The sequence below is a fragment of the Caretta caretta genome, chromosome 5 (genome assembly GCF_965140235.1).
Source record: "Caretta caretta isolate rCarCar2 chromosome 5, rCarCar1.hap1, whole genome shotgun sequence".
Taxonomy (NCBI): domain Eukaryota; kingdom Metazoa; phylum Chordata; order Testudines; family Cheloniidae; genus Caretta; species Caretta caretta.
Genome location: NC_134210.1, coordinates 106270442 through 106285788, shown reverse-complemented (window position 1 = coordinate 106285788; position 15347 = coordinate 106270442). Strand labels below are relative to the sequence as shown.

Below are 15347 nucleotides of genomic sequence, written 5' to 3'. Positions count from 1 at the left end.
GGCACTATGCAATCATTTTTGATAAATAACAATTTAACTGGTGTGCAGGGAGCAGTTCAGAAGCTATATGTTGAGTTCATTGTGGACCTGTGAACTGGAGGCCTGAAGAAAACTTTTTCATTCCTTTGCAGAAATTTTTATTTCTTAGAAAATATAAGAAACAGAGTAGTTAAAATTAAAAAAAAAAGCCAGCGGCTGATCTAGGTCTAGTTCATAGTGGGCAGGTGTCAAGCCACACCAATGAGACTGCCATCAAAACTGATACTAAAGCCCCAGATGGCAGCAGCAGCCCTTCTTCACAGTGTTGAAAGTTGGTGGCACAAAAAAGTTTTTCAGCATTGTGACTGATGCCATGGCCCGCTGGCAGGGCAGTTCGGAGACACTGGCAATGACACATGCCAGGGCTGTACCTATTTTATGGACAAATAGAAGAATTTAGGTTTTAGTTCTGTAAGTAATGGCATTCTTCATGAGCACTGAATTTGCTATATGATGATAACAATCCACAGTGACTGGACTTTTTTTTTAAATAGGAAAAATGCCACCAGTATTGGCCAGCAGAGCGTTCAGCCAGATATCAGTACTTTGTGGTGGATCCCATGGCAGAGTACAACATGCCACAGTATATCCTAAGGGAATTCAAGGTCACAGATGCCAGGGTAAGTTAGCGCAACATAATTCTGTTTTCTATATGTTTAAAAGGAGACCAGTATCTTCCCTTTTCTTTTTTCTAAGCAATGCCTTAGGGACATTCTTGATTCCCAGGCCTAAGCAATAGCCAAAGAGAAGGGAAAGATAATAGCAACCTTTTAAGAGAACAACTGGCTGTAATTCAAACATAACATCTGGGCAGCACAACTTTTGAAAAGTTCTGTATATGTATTTGTGCTGAAAAGCATTAGCTGATTAGAAGGCCATGTTCCCGTTCATTTCCCCCTCCAGTCCCTGCTTGATACTTATTTGGAATTTTCATCACTTAAGGCTGTAAATATGTTGTTCTTCTGCACAGCCCTTTAGGTCGTGCATGCTTGAAGGTTAATATGCTGCGATTTAAAAACTGCAGAGCAAATAGCATTCTTAAGAAAAGTTGACAAGCTTTGCACAATATAAATTGATTCTCGGCATAGCTTACTCTTTAGCGTTCTAATGTGTCTGCAGAGAAGAGCTATACAGCCGTGACCCTGGTTTGCTAATTTCCATTATACATTTCTTATCTGGACTGCTGAGTCCAAGGTTCAGCACCGATGGAAGATTAACTGTATATAAATTTATTTTTATAGGAATATCTTTGACAATTCTCATACTGTGGTTTCTAACACTTCACATGGCATGGTAGGGAAACCCCTACCCTGCTCCATTTTTGGAAGCACTGTAGCAATAGTGTTGATTGCAGCAACATAGCAGGATGCTGTACTTTCAAGGAATAAAAGTCACTTGGAGCTCCAGATCCATACCTAAGAAATTAGACGTTACATATATAGGGAACCAATCTTTGATAATGGGCTCTTCAATCCAGAAGAGATAGGTATAACACGATGCAATGGCTGGAAGTTGAAGCTAGACAAATGTAGAATAGAAATAATGTGAAAAATTCTAACAGTGGGGTTAATTAACCAATGGAATGGCTTACCAAGGTTGTGGTGGGTTCTCTCTTATTTTCAATTTTTAAATCAAGATTGGCTGTTTTTCTAAAAGATATGCTCTAGATCAAGCAGGAATTATTTCAGGGCTGTCCTATGGCCTTTGTTATACAGGAGGTCAGGCTAAATGATCATACTGGTCCCTTCTGGCCTTATAATCGGTGAATCTGTGATTTCCTTCTATTATTATGACTAGGTTGCTGATGCTAACATAGGCTACAGATAAAGGTAGATTAGACACTCGAAACAGTTAGCTAGCTTGAAACTGCTGGCATTTTCACTAACCACAGGGAACATTAAGACTAGTATTGGGCCAAAGAGGCTGGAATTTGACTTTGCAAAGACAAAAACAGGCACAGTTTGGATTGGTTATTACTTTATGTGAACTACCAAAATAGAGTGAGGTTCATATAAATGATTTTTCTTCTGACCCATCTCTATGAAACAGTGCCAGAAAAGAAGTGGCTCATAGCAGCAGTTTTCAACCACACTTGTAAACAAAGACAGTCATACAGCCATGAAAGCCAATTTCCATGCCACATTGGTGACCTCCTTTGTAGATAGTTAAGTCATTCTGTTCCTTCTAAATTGAAATATATGCAAGTGACGGGTGATCAGTCACACATTACAGACAGTGAATAGCAAAGAGTCAAAGATGTAGTTGAAGAGGATCGTTCGCAAACAATCCCTAGGATAAAATGCATTCACATGGTATTCATCAAAGAGTTTCGAGTTAACAAACACATTGTTTGTAAAAATTAGTGGATAGTTTGCAAATTGATAAAAGGGCAAAAGTTATCAAATAAAAAGTTATCAAAGGGCAAAAGTTATCAAAGTCTTTTGTAACTTGATAATATCATTAATGGTCTGGTATGCTGCTTTTGTAGGTGTCAAAGCAGGATTTGATATGGAGCTCTGTGTTATCAATGTATTGCACAGTGAACTGTCATAAAGTTCAGGTAACCTCCATAACTGCTCCAATCTGTGATTTCTAACTGCTTTACACCCACTGTCTCTGTAAACTATGAGGATCGTCAACCTGGGGCAGTTTCATGCAGCACTAGCCTATTAGTGATATCTATAAGAGAGCTTTATACTCTATAAGCTCATCAGAAGGCAGTTAAATAGCCCTGGTCAGAGACAAAATGGAAGTCCATATGGTCAGCCAGTCAATAGGGTTATACATTAAAAGAAACCTGGGCCTCTTTTGCTGAGCACAGCAATCAGAAAGTTCAAGTGTTGAAAACAGCCCTTTTCACTCTGTCTACGTAAACTGTTACAAATATTTTTAAATAAAGATTTTAATACAGTTTTACACTTGGAACTTGACTGCTATAGGGAGAGATATCTCACTAAAAGAAGTCCACCCCATTTATTATGCCAGCAGCATGGGGAACATAGTGTAAGAGATTGTAGATCCTTTCCCAATCTACTTGCATGCTAGTCTAAAATAATCAGAGTGACTTTATAAACTATGGTATAATCATTAAATAACACGTAAGTTCTGTTAGTTGCTATTAAAGCAGGATAGAAACAGGTTTTACAGACTCCTGTCCCAGACAGGCCCCTTTAAAGTCAAACCTTTACTGACAAATATGTTTCACAATATAGAGAAAGAAGTTAGTGATCTTTCCAGATGCTGCCTGAGCAAAGTTTTGTCTTAAATTTAAAGATAGTGTTGGTCCTGTAGATGCTCCCTAAGCACAGGAACACTAAAGGACTGCTGTCTCCCTTGTTAATTGTTATATAGCATAGGCACCAACCCCATGGGTGCTACTCCACGGCTGCAGCACCCACAGGGAAAAAATAGTGGATGCTCAGCACCCACTGGTGGCCCTGCCGATCAGCTCCTCCCCTTCCCTCCCAGCACCTCCCACTCGCCGTGATCAGCTGTTCAGTGGCGTTCAGGAGGTGCTCGGGGGAGGGGGGCGGGGCATGCTTGGGGGAAGGAGTGGAATGGGATGGGGTGGAGCCAGGGTCGGTGGAGCCTTGGGGGAAACGGTGGAATGGAGGGTGGGACCTGGGGCAGAGCAGGTATCAAGCATCTCTGGGAAATGACCAAGTTGGCACCTGTGATATGTAAGATGTTGCCAAAGTGTCACATAGGAGGTTTTCTGTTTGCTTGTTTGTTTGATTTGGGAGATTGGGAGGCAGAGAATGTGAGCCATTCTGTTGCTAGAGCACCTCTTGCCAGTTGATTTATGGCTTTATTCCAGAAGTAAGAATGCTACAGTATTATGCAACTTTAATAAGCAATAACGCTAATCTTCATTTAAGAAAATAACCACAGAGGCATGGATAGCTCCTGTAGATTTGTAATGAGAGATGGAATCTTCCATCTATTGGGTCATTAGTTTAAGTCCAGTCCAAGTTGCTAGCGACTGATAATCATTGTGAATCAGTGGATGTTTAGTGTATGTGAAATGAGTTGGTGGTCTCAGTCTGGCTCCTAATAGACAGATGTCCACATCACAAAAGAACACTATCACAACCGGCATTCTTAGTGGCAGTCTTAACAGAGAAGGCAAGGACTGAATGGGAATGAACTACCTTCTTGCCTGTAGAGATAGCCCAGCCAAGCAAAGGTTGAAGCATATTGGCCAGATAGTATGGGGAAGCTTGCGCTGACGCTGGCCGTGCTGTACCTGTTTTCATAGATTCCAAGGACAGAGGGGACCATTGTGATCATCTAATCTGACTTCCTGCATAACACAGGCAATAGAGCTTCCCCAGATAAAGAGAGGATTTGAGTCTTGTGGGCTATAAATCCAGCACTTGTCACAAGCATTTAATTAAAAAAAAATCCCACCAATTAACTAGCTCCCAACTTCGTTGTCCTCAAACTCTCTTCTTCCAGGATCTAAATGTCAGATAAAATCCTAGCCAATGCTGAGAGTAATTTGAGCATTGTCGTGGTTAATGAAATTGCCCTTTTATGTCAATGTGGTGTAACTGCAAAACAAGAGGAAAAACACAAGCTCATCAGCATTGTGATTGGAAGCATCTTCGTAAATGTGATCTTAGCCATCTTTGCTCTTTGCATATTTTTTCCCCTCCCAATGTATATTTTACATAATTGCTGTTCTGGTTTGCTGACTGACTGACTTTCAACTCCTGGAACATTCTTTTGTGGTATACTGTGTATGTCTTTCATTAAAGGATGGCCAGTCCCGAACAGTGAGGCAATTCCAGTTCACTGACTGGCCAGAACAAGGAGTGCCAAAGTCTGGAGAAGGATTTATTGACTTCATAGGCCAAGTTCATAAAACAAAAGAGCAGTTTGGTCAGGATGGACCAATCTCTGTTCATTGTAGGTAAGTAAAAAACCTCAAGCAGATTGATTGTTTTTCTTGATTAAGAAGATATTTTAAGTTTCAAAGTTGACTTTAGGGGGTAGCTTATTGGTGTGAAAGTGTAGAGATGAACGGAATGACTTCCCAGACCAGCTATCAGAAATATAATAAAACAATCCAATGCAAATCCCTTTTATCCCCTATATTTCAGTAATGTTGGAGGTATTTTGTGGTGAAATCCCATTCTGACACTAAAGGTGCCCCTCAAATAAGAGCAAATGTGATTTTTTTCCTTACAAATTATCTTTGCCACAGGATAAAAACAACCCTGGTCTGTACTGCATTCTGTGCACTGTGGGAAATGCCTTACTATAGAGTGATGTACCTGATTGTGTTTTCAATAGTAATTAGCAGTGAGGTCATTACGGTGATGGTGATCATTACCGGTAAACATGCTAGATGTCCTTGAGTAGCAGGCTGGGTATGATAATCAAAATAGGCCAAAGAAAAATAGTTCCTACATTAGGCAATCCAGTCTAATAGTAACCATCGCATTCAGAGACTATGTCCACAGTAAAGTCAGTGTTTTTTGACTGATCAGCGAAAAGCTCAGAATGTAGAGCCTACCCTCTGAGGAGGTGCTGAATACCCTCAGTTCCTTTTATAAGTGTGTTGAGGATGACAACAGCTTTCAGGATCAGGCCCATAGAAATAATCCTGAGCGGGGGGGGGTAATTATTATTTAACCCAACTTGCTTTGGTTACAATAGTCTAAAGTCTCTAGTAGATGGTTAAAGATAATGTATTTATCTTTGATATCTTACTTAATAAATTGCTTTCTATAAATTCCATTAGGATTTTAGAAATTAATTTTGCAACATTAAAGTGTATTTTTGATAGTTTAAATTGTTTATATAGTGAGGGCAATTAATACAGCTGCAAGTTTCTTTCTATGGGCTGAATGATGCCCTTTTCTCCCATGCAAAGGCCAAATAGAGGTTTGGTAGAGGGTATATATAAACAAGGACTGAAAGGGAAATATCCTAGCCCTTCCAAATCCAGCAACAGCTCTTGGTGAAGACTGGATGCACAATTGCTCTACTACTCTGGGGACTTTCGTAGCAGCTGGGGCCTCTGCACTTCCGTAAATAGGAAGTTTAAGTTTAATTGTGGATCTGCTGGACCATCTAAACCCCTCCTTTGCTGTGTCCCTAAATATCCACTACATATTGCTAAGAAGAAAGGCACTGGAGAGGACAGTTAAGTGGTGCATAGGGGCTAATGAATTACCTTGCACAAATGAGACCTGTCCCACCGTAGCTACCTTTAGGAATTTATGTGCCAAGGGAGTGGTGGGCATTGTTTGGCCCTTTATGTGGGCTCAGATGAAAAAAAAATGGTGGCCCTTTTAAGTTCTTTCCAAGCTCTGCCCACACATGATTTTGAAATGAGATGCTACTCACAATAAATTATGAATATCATTATGAGCTAGATGCTGCACCACTGTAAGTCAATGGGAGTTGCACCATTGACTTCAGTGGGAACAGGACCGGGCCCAGTAAGATCATACCTCTTCGTTCTTGGACTCCTTAGCAGCAGTTAACATTTCTGACCTCTAAATTGTCATTGTTAGGATCTTTCAGAATCAAGATCTTGTGCATATGAATGGGAGTAGTTCAAACCCCCTTCAAAGCTATTGCTTCAGGCTCTTTGCAAACTCTTCACTGCTACATAGTTCAGTCTCACCCCTGCAGCCCTCTTATAAAAATTGCTTATGAGCTGTATTCTGACCTGTTTTCAGGGATTTATTTGTAAAGGGAGAGACCAGGGAAATTCCTCACCCTCTGAACTTCCTGCTCCCTGGTTCCCTGTAATTTTTCTCTCTTCTATATATTTTTTCTGTGGTTTACTTACCGATATTACAGTAAACGACTCTGACATTGAGTGATTTTTCCTTCTCTAGGAATTTTACAAACAAATCCATGTGTTTTACTATTTAAAACTTTCTAACCTCATTAGGCAGTTAATTAAAAAGTAGTTAGGTCAGCAAAGGGCTTTTCCTGAAATCTAAGGCTCAGTAGAAACAGTGTCCGCTAGGACCAGACCTAGGTATGTGCCAGCTTAGTTGCCACTGATTTGATGTGACCCTTTCTTTGTCAGCATCCCCTCTCAGCAGATATCCAAGATTTTACCCACCCTGTGGCCGATCCTAACACACACAACCCTTTAAAGATAAACTCCTCCCCCTGCCTCCTCCTCACTTATAAAACACTTACGAGCCCCTTCCCTAACTGTTAAAACTCGACTGCATGCCCCTAATGAAAAGCATCCTTCCCAACCCTGAGGAATTATCTGGGTAATGGAACTCTGCCAAAGTCCCTGTGACTTTTACTAAACAGAGGACTCTATGAACAACATGGCTAGCCCTTTTATAGACTGTCGTAGCAGAGCTGAACTCACCACTTTGCTTGAGCCTGATTGTCTGAGATAGTTCTGTAAACGCTAATGTGGAGGTGTCATGTACTTGGACTTACATCACTGTTATGACTCTTTAGAAACCCTAAACATCCTTTGGTGAAAAGATGCCACCCTGTTTCAATATGCATGCCAGCTTCAGCCCACAGTAAATGAATCCATCCGTTTTCTGCAGACTTTACCCCAGCGTTACACTTGCTGCTTAATTAGGTTCTGCACATGTGGAGATTTTTTGTATTATTCAGTGTCCTCCTCATTTACTAACTCTCCAGGTGCTTTCTTGCTTCTCAAGAGCACAACAGTATGAATTAATTCTCTCCTCTTGCTGGTTGAAAAAGTTCTACATAGTTGCCTTCATGTAATAAGGAGTTGAAAAATACTAGGTCTGGAAACAATCAGACTTGTTTAAAAGAGCCAGCTGGTTCTGCTTCGGGTCTCAAATTTGTTGTACGTGAAGAGGAAACATTGTAATATTCCTCTTCAATAAAAGTTATATTTTTTCACACACACCATATTTATATTACATTGTGTGTGTGAATATTGAAAATTATATTAAGTTCTCCATAAAACTATAAAAAGAAAGAAACTGAAAGATAAGGCTGGTGCTCTGGCCCTAACTTACCCCTGCATGTTTCAAGGGTCTCAGAACAGGGAATAATCTCACATACCATATGTAACAGGACCTAAACAAGTTGAGATAAGGACAGAGAGGAAGGCTAAATTCTGGCTTCCATTTCTTTTTTTATTTCCAGTTAGACTATTTGCAGACCGGTGAACCCTCCCATTTTCCCCTACCACACACTGACCACTATACATTCTTGGTCACAAAAAAAATAACTTAAAATGCTTCCTGACTATCCAGCTTTCATTGGAAGTACATTAGTACAAATTTGACTTTGCCAGAGAACGGTCACTTCGTCAATGTGTATAATTTCCACACAGAAGTTTTGCTTATAGAGCTTTTTTCCATGTAGATGACCATGTACATATGGTGTATCGTATCCACAGCTAAATAATCAGCCAATTCTTTCAACATTTTAACTGTCAATTAACATTCCTTTTTTATTGCAACAGTGCAGGTGTTGGGAGGACTGGCGTATTCATAACCCTGAGCATTGTGTTGGAAAGAATGAGATATGAAGGTGTTGTAGATATCTTCCAGACAGTCAAAATGTTAAGGACACAACGACCAGCCATGGTACAGACAGAGGTGAGAAGAATAACATGTGTATGCACTGACCGGGTCAGGGTAGGTGGCTTGGCGGATGCAATGTTAGGAATGGCAGATGGTGGGAGTGAGCCAGGAATTTGTATAGGAGGTATACAATTTACTTTCCCTTCTTAAGTACTGTAGCTGTGTATGTAGCCTATGCAGTGCATTTAGGCTATTTCCCATTCTGTGGATAGGGAATACCACAGCCTGGGAAATGTCCATTTTAGTGGTGACTGAATAAGATATTTGTGTGAACCTATTTTCTAGAAGAAACTTGAGATGGAAACATTGCCCATGTCGTTTTGAATTTTTCCTTCATGCTAGTAATCTATATTCATAATCAGGGAGCAAAGTTTGGCCTGTGGGTGTACCCTGTTGGCTTCTGTTCATTCGGAGGGCAGAATGTGTCCTGTGCCTTGAAACTGAGGCTATAGTGTTTTCATGGTTGTCCAGACTTCATATAAACACAAATTTGACTGTTTGTCATGAAAGCATTACATCCCTGTGGAAAAAAAAACCCTCTACATTACAACTTTTGCCTTGGGACACTATAAAGTTAGTGATCTCACTGTCAGTGAGAGTTCTGCAGTCTGGTGAGGGAGAGGTCTTGGGCACGGACAGCCAGCCTGTTCTTGGCCCCTGATTCAGGAATCATCCCAATTCATAAAGAACACTTAAGCACATGCTTAACTTTAATCATGTACTTAAGTACTACTTAAGTTAAACACATGCTGAATGTCATGAATTGGAGCCTCTGACTCTCAGTTCTAAGCCAACAGATCATACCCATAAAAAAAGGGAGAAGGGGCGAGGAAAAGCATTTGTAGGACCTTCTACAGACTTGGGTGGCTGATACTGACCATTAAAATGTTTATGATTCGAAATTTAATATTGATCCCTGCACTTTGCCATTTTGCTCTAAGAAAATGACATTTGTTCAGTAAAAATTAGACAGCCCTACTCTTAGTGTTTTACGTATGCGCACATACTCTTTAAATGAAATTAGACCATTTTTAAAGTTTTATCACTTAGCCAAGTAACTCACTGAGACAAAATGGAAGAGTAAACTCCATTTATTTTCCATTACCATTATTGCTGTAGAAAATGTACCCTCTAAGCAAATTGAAAAATATCTACTTTCTGTCCCATTGGTTCCTGGAAACAAATCTAGCATATAGAAAAATAAGCTTTTGTGGAGTCCACATAAATACAATGCTGGGCTGTGCAACGTACATACTTCCCCGCTTTCTACTTTAGCTTACTTGTGGATGATGTGTTCCCACTGCAGACTGAAAGTAGAAATCTCCCATGTGCTGTGTTAATTTCACCCGGAAAAGAACAGAAGTCTAGGGCTCAATCCTGCAAGATACAGAGCACTCTGGACCCCATCCAGCTCATGAGTAGTCCTGTTGAAATCAGTTAGGCTATTCCTATGCTTAAAGTTAATCATGTGCTTAAGTACTTTGCAGGATCATGACCAGAGTGCTCGTACCTTGCAGGATGGAGCCACTAATGATCATGGCAAATTAGATAAACTAAAGTGGGTGTGTTATGATATGGACTGCTGGTCCAATGGAAGCTATTGAGTTGTGGTCTGAGTGAAATGAAACCCAGATCCTTCGAGCTGCAAGACTATAGCATCGCATGAACGAGTCCCCTAGGCGGCTTCAGTATTTTGGAGGGCTTAAAGAAACAACTTTTGTTCTTTCACATTAAGTGAGGTGTACAAGTTTGTTGCACTCCAGCATAAAGAGACTGCTGCTTATGTGTGCAAATGAGACGAAGTGCTAGGAGTAGCACTAACACTGAGTGTTAGTAAACCTTAAGCCCTCTGCAGTTCCACACCTTTGCTTTCAGGTGCAGGAGATAAAAACGGATGTAGGTCGTGTGAGGAGACTTGGTGTGAAGTATAAGCTGCCTCATGTTAATGAGGTTCTTAACTTCACATTCCTCTCTGAACGCCTAATTCCTGCTGCTGGGCAGGAATAATTTGATAACTATATAACAAGGCAGGATTGGATCCCCCTGTGCTTCCTGACCTGCTATTTTACCTTGTGTTTATGTGTGCAGCACACCACACTTGGGCTGTGAGGGACTGAAACCAGAATATGATGTTTTAGCATATTGGTCACATTCACCGAGATGTTATTTGAACATTTTATTAGCAAGTCTCAAACAGTATGAAATAATGCAAAAGGTAAATCTTAATGCACTCCCCTCAGACAAAAAGCTTTCTGCTAATCCTCTTGTACTCATTCAGAGCAACGAACGCTCAGTAAATGAATATATATTCACATCACAAATAAGCAGGCTCCATCTAAGGAGAATGTTATTGCATTCAATGAGCATCTCAACCCCTCTTTGTTTACTGTATCTTAAACCAGTGTGTTCTGTTGATGTCAGCAGGAGGATATCACTGAACTGCTGTGGCCTCTGTGGGATATAGTGTATTCACAGAGCCTCTGATTAAAAGAAAAAACAACAAACAGGTTTTTATATTTTCTCTCTCTCTTTCTTTTTCTTCCAGGATCAATACCAGTTTGGCTATCGAGCCGCACTGGAATATCTGGGCAGCTTTGATCACTATGCAACGTAAAACCCCCTGACCCATCCTGGATTTTTACTGCAGGCCCTTTAAGATCCAGAGAGCCTCTTCTGAGCCATACGGTGTGCTTGAGAAGTACTTCTTAACTCCTAGCTAAAGACCAATTAGTGGGAATATTAAAAAAAAAAAAAAAAACACACACACACACACACAACCCCAAGAACTATTCCAGGTGGACCAAGAATTCACAGTTTAATAACCTAACCAGAAATATAATAAAAGAATCCTGACTGGTGAGGCGTCTGAAGGATTTCATTTACAGATACCTCAAGGATTCAACTTTGGTTGAAATTAAAGGGAAGAGGAAATTATTGCAAAGAACCATCATCTTGTTCAGGATTGCATGATTGTTGCAAAAATGAATCTTGAGAGTACTGCAATTCAGTGCAAGATGTTTGTTAAAAGGCCGGTACCTGGCTTCTTAAAACAAAATGGACTCTTTGCTTCAACATCACCCCTTCCCGTCATAATGCTTATAATAACACTTTAGGGGAAATGGGGGAATGTTTAAAAAGGAAGTCCTTGATTTAGTTTTTTAGTATTGTAAAGATACTGCTGACCTGTGCTTCATTTTTAACTGTGTAAACTTTTTCCTTTTTTTAACAAGAGTTTATTATTTGATGAAGTGAATTTAAAAAAAAAAGTTGCATAACTGTTCATTTTTTGTTTCAGAATTGTAGATTTTTTGAAGCTGTAGAACTGTTATCTGTAATATCTTGCTGTAGAAATGTTAAATCATTTGAAAATTTGCACATTTTTGTGCAGTGCTATATTTATCTACAGTACCACATTCTTCTTAGATATTACAGTTTGGTTTAATTTTTTTTAAAGAAATACTCTTAATCAGTTAATCAAAGTGGGGCTTTTTTATTTCTTTTGGAATCAACAGGGAGGCGCAAAGTATAAAGCTGCTACTAACACACACACACACCGCTCTCTTTATTATTCTCTTTCTGTATCTATCTCTCTATATATCTACAGATATGCAGACAGACAGGTATATACACACACAAATAAATATAGATGCATCAGTTCTTCCATGACTTGGATTTATTGAGGTGATGGGAAAGTTTTCCAGAGTACTACATTCAACCCATATGGTACTTTTTGAACATCTCTGCATTTACGAAGTCCATAGCTTTTTGTTTAGAAGGGAAATGAGGAATGCACATCAGTGATATTTGACCCTCACCCCGACTCAAAAAAAAGATTATTTATATACACACAGTCCCACAAAGACACACACACACATTATGTGGTTGAGGCTTCCAATGAAGTACAATATTTGTAACACTGTAGTGCAATAACAAACCATATTATTAAGTATAGGAGGTGTGCATGTGGAAAAGGTCAGTGCATATCCCTTTAGGAGGGGAGAATGTTGTAATATACTAACTATCAAGATGTTTAAAAAGTGTATTCAGTCATATATTGTCTATAGTATGTGCTATGAAATTTGCATTTATGATGTGTAACAGGGCAAAGCCAAACTCATGTTGCTCTGTTAATAAATTAGAAATATTTTGTGGCATACAGTATTATTTAGAGATGCTGGTTTTTATTTTTATTTCACATTTAGAGTGCCTTATATTTGATGCCTATTTTGACAGCATTTCTTTAAGTTTTGTTGTGTCTGTATTTACATTAGTTTATTCATATCTTTGTTACTCTTTTCAATTAAAGCATTATCTTTTTAGCACATGTACAAAAATACTTTGAATAATACGCATTCCTGGTTTTTAACCGAGTATGGGATGTTAATAAATGCAAGCCCAAAACACTTGGGTAGTCAGGGCCCTTTATCCTTTCATAACTCCAACAACAGACATGCCCACTACATCAAGGTTCCTTCCAAACTGGCTCTCATAAACCACAGAGTTGAGGACTGCAGTATTGCAATTGCAGAGATGTAGGACTGCACTAGTAGTAAGTAGTTGTTGTTGTTAGCAGTACTCATGCGTCATTCCTTTCATTTTGGGCCAAATCCTGCTTGCTGTACATATGTCAATGGGCCCATTGAAGTCAAATTATTGGTTGCAATGGGACTGTTAGTATGGGTAAGGCAAGCAGGATTTAGCCCTCAGAGTATGTTTTAAAATGACTTGAGATTTCCATTTGAGAGAAAAAAATTCTTTAACCAATGCAAAATATTTTCTGAGACTCTATATGAAGCCATTTACAGTGGCCCAGGTCTCTGTCATGCCTTGTACCATGTTAGCACACACAAATCAAAGGAACTCTTTCTTTCAGGTGTCAGATAAGAACCATTCATATAGTTCAGCTATGTTGGTGTAACATACAGGATTTTTTTTCTTCCGTATTTCCCATCACTAGTAGAAAGACATGTATGAAAGACCAAACACGAGCAAGCATTGTATTTGAGCACTTTTGTAAAAAAAACTAAACAAATATAAATATATATATAATAATTAATAATAAAAGTATTATAGAAGGCTACCTCAAGAACGAGATTCTATAACTTATATCAGAACCAGAGAAGAATGTGCACTATAGGTTTTTTTTCTTCTTCTTCTTTTTGATTTGTATCTTTTGAAGAATTATTAAAGTGCCAGATTATGTAGTGCAGTCATGTTCTTTTAGCCAAATATAGTCAGACATACACACCATTTTAGAAGCATAGACTAGGGAAGGCTGTTGCACACTAGAGCTGTTAACAGGTCAGAGTTTTCTCGCCATGAAACTTTTGCAAATTCTAAAGAAAAAGGGAAAAAATCAGAGATAAATAGTGAGGGAAAGTATTGTAGGACAAGTAAGACTGCAAATATTCCAGTAATCTTGCTGTTCAGGAGTTGTTTCTAAAGATAACTCTGTTAGCATCATTGATGTGCATTCCACTTTCTGTACACTAATGTATAGTCATTCTATAATTAATTTAAAGAAGAAGCATCTTTATCTGCATTTACCATAATCTTCCAACCTTAGAATTGGTTTCATCAGCATAACCAGTACGGTGCTATTATTTACCTATGTATGTGTAGTTATGTATAATTTTGTAATTAGTTACAATGGAAAAAAAACTCAAAATATATAAAAATGATTTGTACAGAACTTTATTTTAGCTCTTTTTTTAAAAATGATTGCATGGTTAGACAATGGAGAGGCTGGCTGGGGGAAGGGAGGGCCCTCTAGGGAGATCTGCACTTTCTATACCTTTGTACTATGCACTGCCCTATTGATTCTACACCCAATAATATTATTACTTGAACCCATCTGTAAGAAACTGCTTATGAAAATCCACTTACGTGTATGTAAATAACACAGAACATGTAAAAATCGGGGGGGGAGAGGGAGTTTGCAACAACAACAAATGCAACAGCTTTTCTTTCCTTTTATTCTTCCTTCCTTCCTTCCTTCCTTTTTTTTCTTTTTTTTTCGTTGGTTGGTTGATTGGTTTTTTTTCATTTGGGGTGCCCCTGATACTCCAGCAGATATCAGAAGGCTGCAAGTCCCCTCATCCCCATCTGTTACGTGGCTTTGCCATTCAAGCTTGGAGTGTCTTTACAAAGATAATAAAAGTTGTGTTCTTTGCTCTCGTTTTGGATGCATAGACTGAAAAATTTAAAAAAAATTACCTTGTAAAATGGCTTGTTAAAAAAAATACAATTACCTCTAATTAGTAGTACGCGTAAATGTTTTACAGAATGAAAGGCGTGCTTTTTATTTTCTTACTTCGTTACATTGGTGGCGAAAGAAAGTCTGTATGAAAATCAGTTCTTTGCTGACACAAGTTCCATTTGTTACAAATGAATTCTAATAAAAATGTCAGTGTTATGCAGCCCTGGTCTTGTTTTCTTAAGCAGAGCTTTTGGAATCAAAACAGTTTGGTTTTTCTTGGTCATAGAGGAGTCTAACTGACATTAGGAAGTAGTCGTTAATTTTAACTAGTAGCAAGGCACTGGAAAATGCATTTCCAGGTTAGCAAATATGTTGTCCTCCAGGGTGATTTTTGAGCTATGAGGGGGCAGATCCTCAACTGATATAAATTGTCATAGTTCCATGGACTTGAACACTTACATTACTTAAATTTACACCGGATGATCTGCCCCCATTGTATTTAAGGAATTGCTTCAATTGGCTTAAGAAAACTACACTTTGGCCCA

The 15347-nt window shown here is 38.9% G+C and overlaps 1 protein-coding gene across 40 annotated transcripts in view; it reads left to right on the top strand.

Moving 5' to 3' along the window:
• Nucleotides 1-15022, top strand: part of PTPRD (protein tyrosine phosphatase receptor type D) — a 1703394-nt gene extending 1688372 nt beyond the window's left edge. For all 40 annotated transcript variants that reach the window (XM_048850700.2, XM_048850704.2, XM_048850702.2 and 37 more), the window contains 4 exons: nt 534-659; nt 4800-4954; nt 8483-8618; nt 11149-15022. In XM_048850700.2, coding sequence (XP_048706657.1) covers nt 534-659; nt 4800-4954; nt 8483-8618; nt 11149-11217 — 486 coding nt within the window. In that variant the 3' untranslated portion in view covers nt 11218-15022. The remainder of the gene's footprint in view (nt 1-533; nt 660-4799; nt 4955-8482; nt 8619-11148) is intronic.
• Nucleotides 15023-15347: the final 325 nt, after the last annotated feature.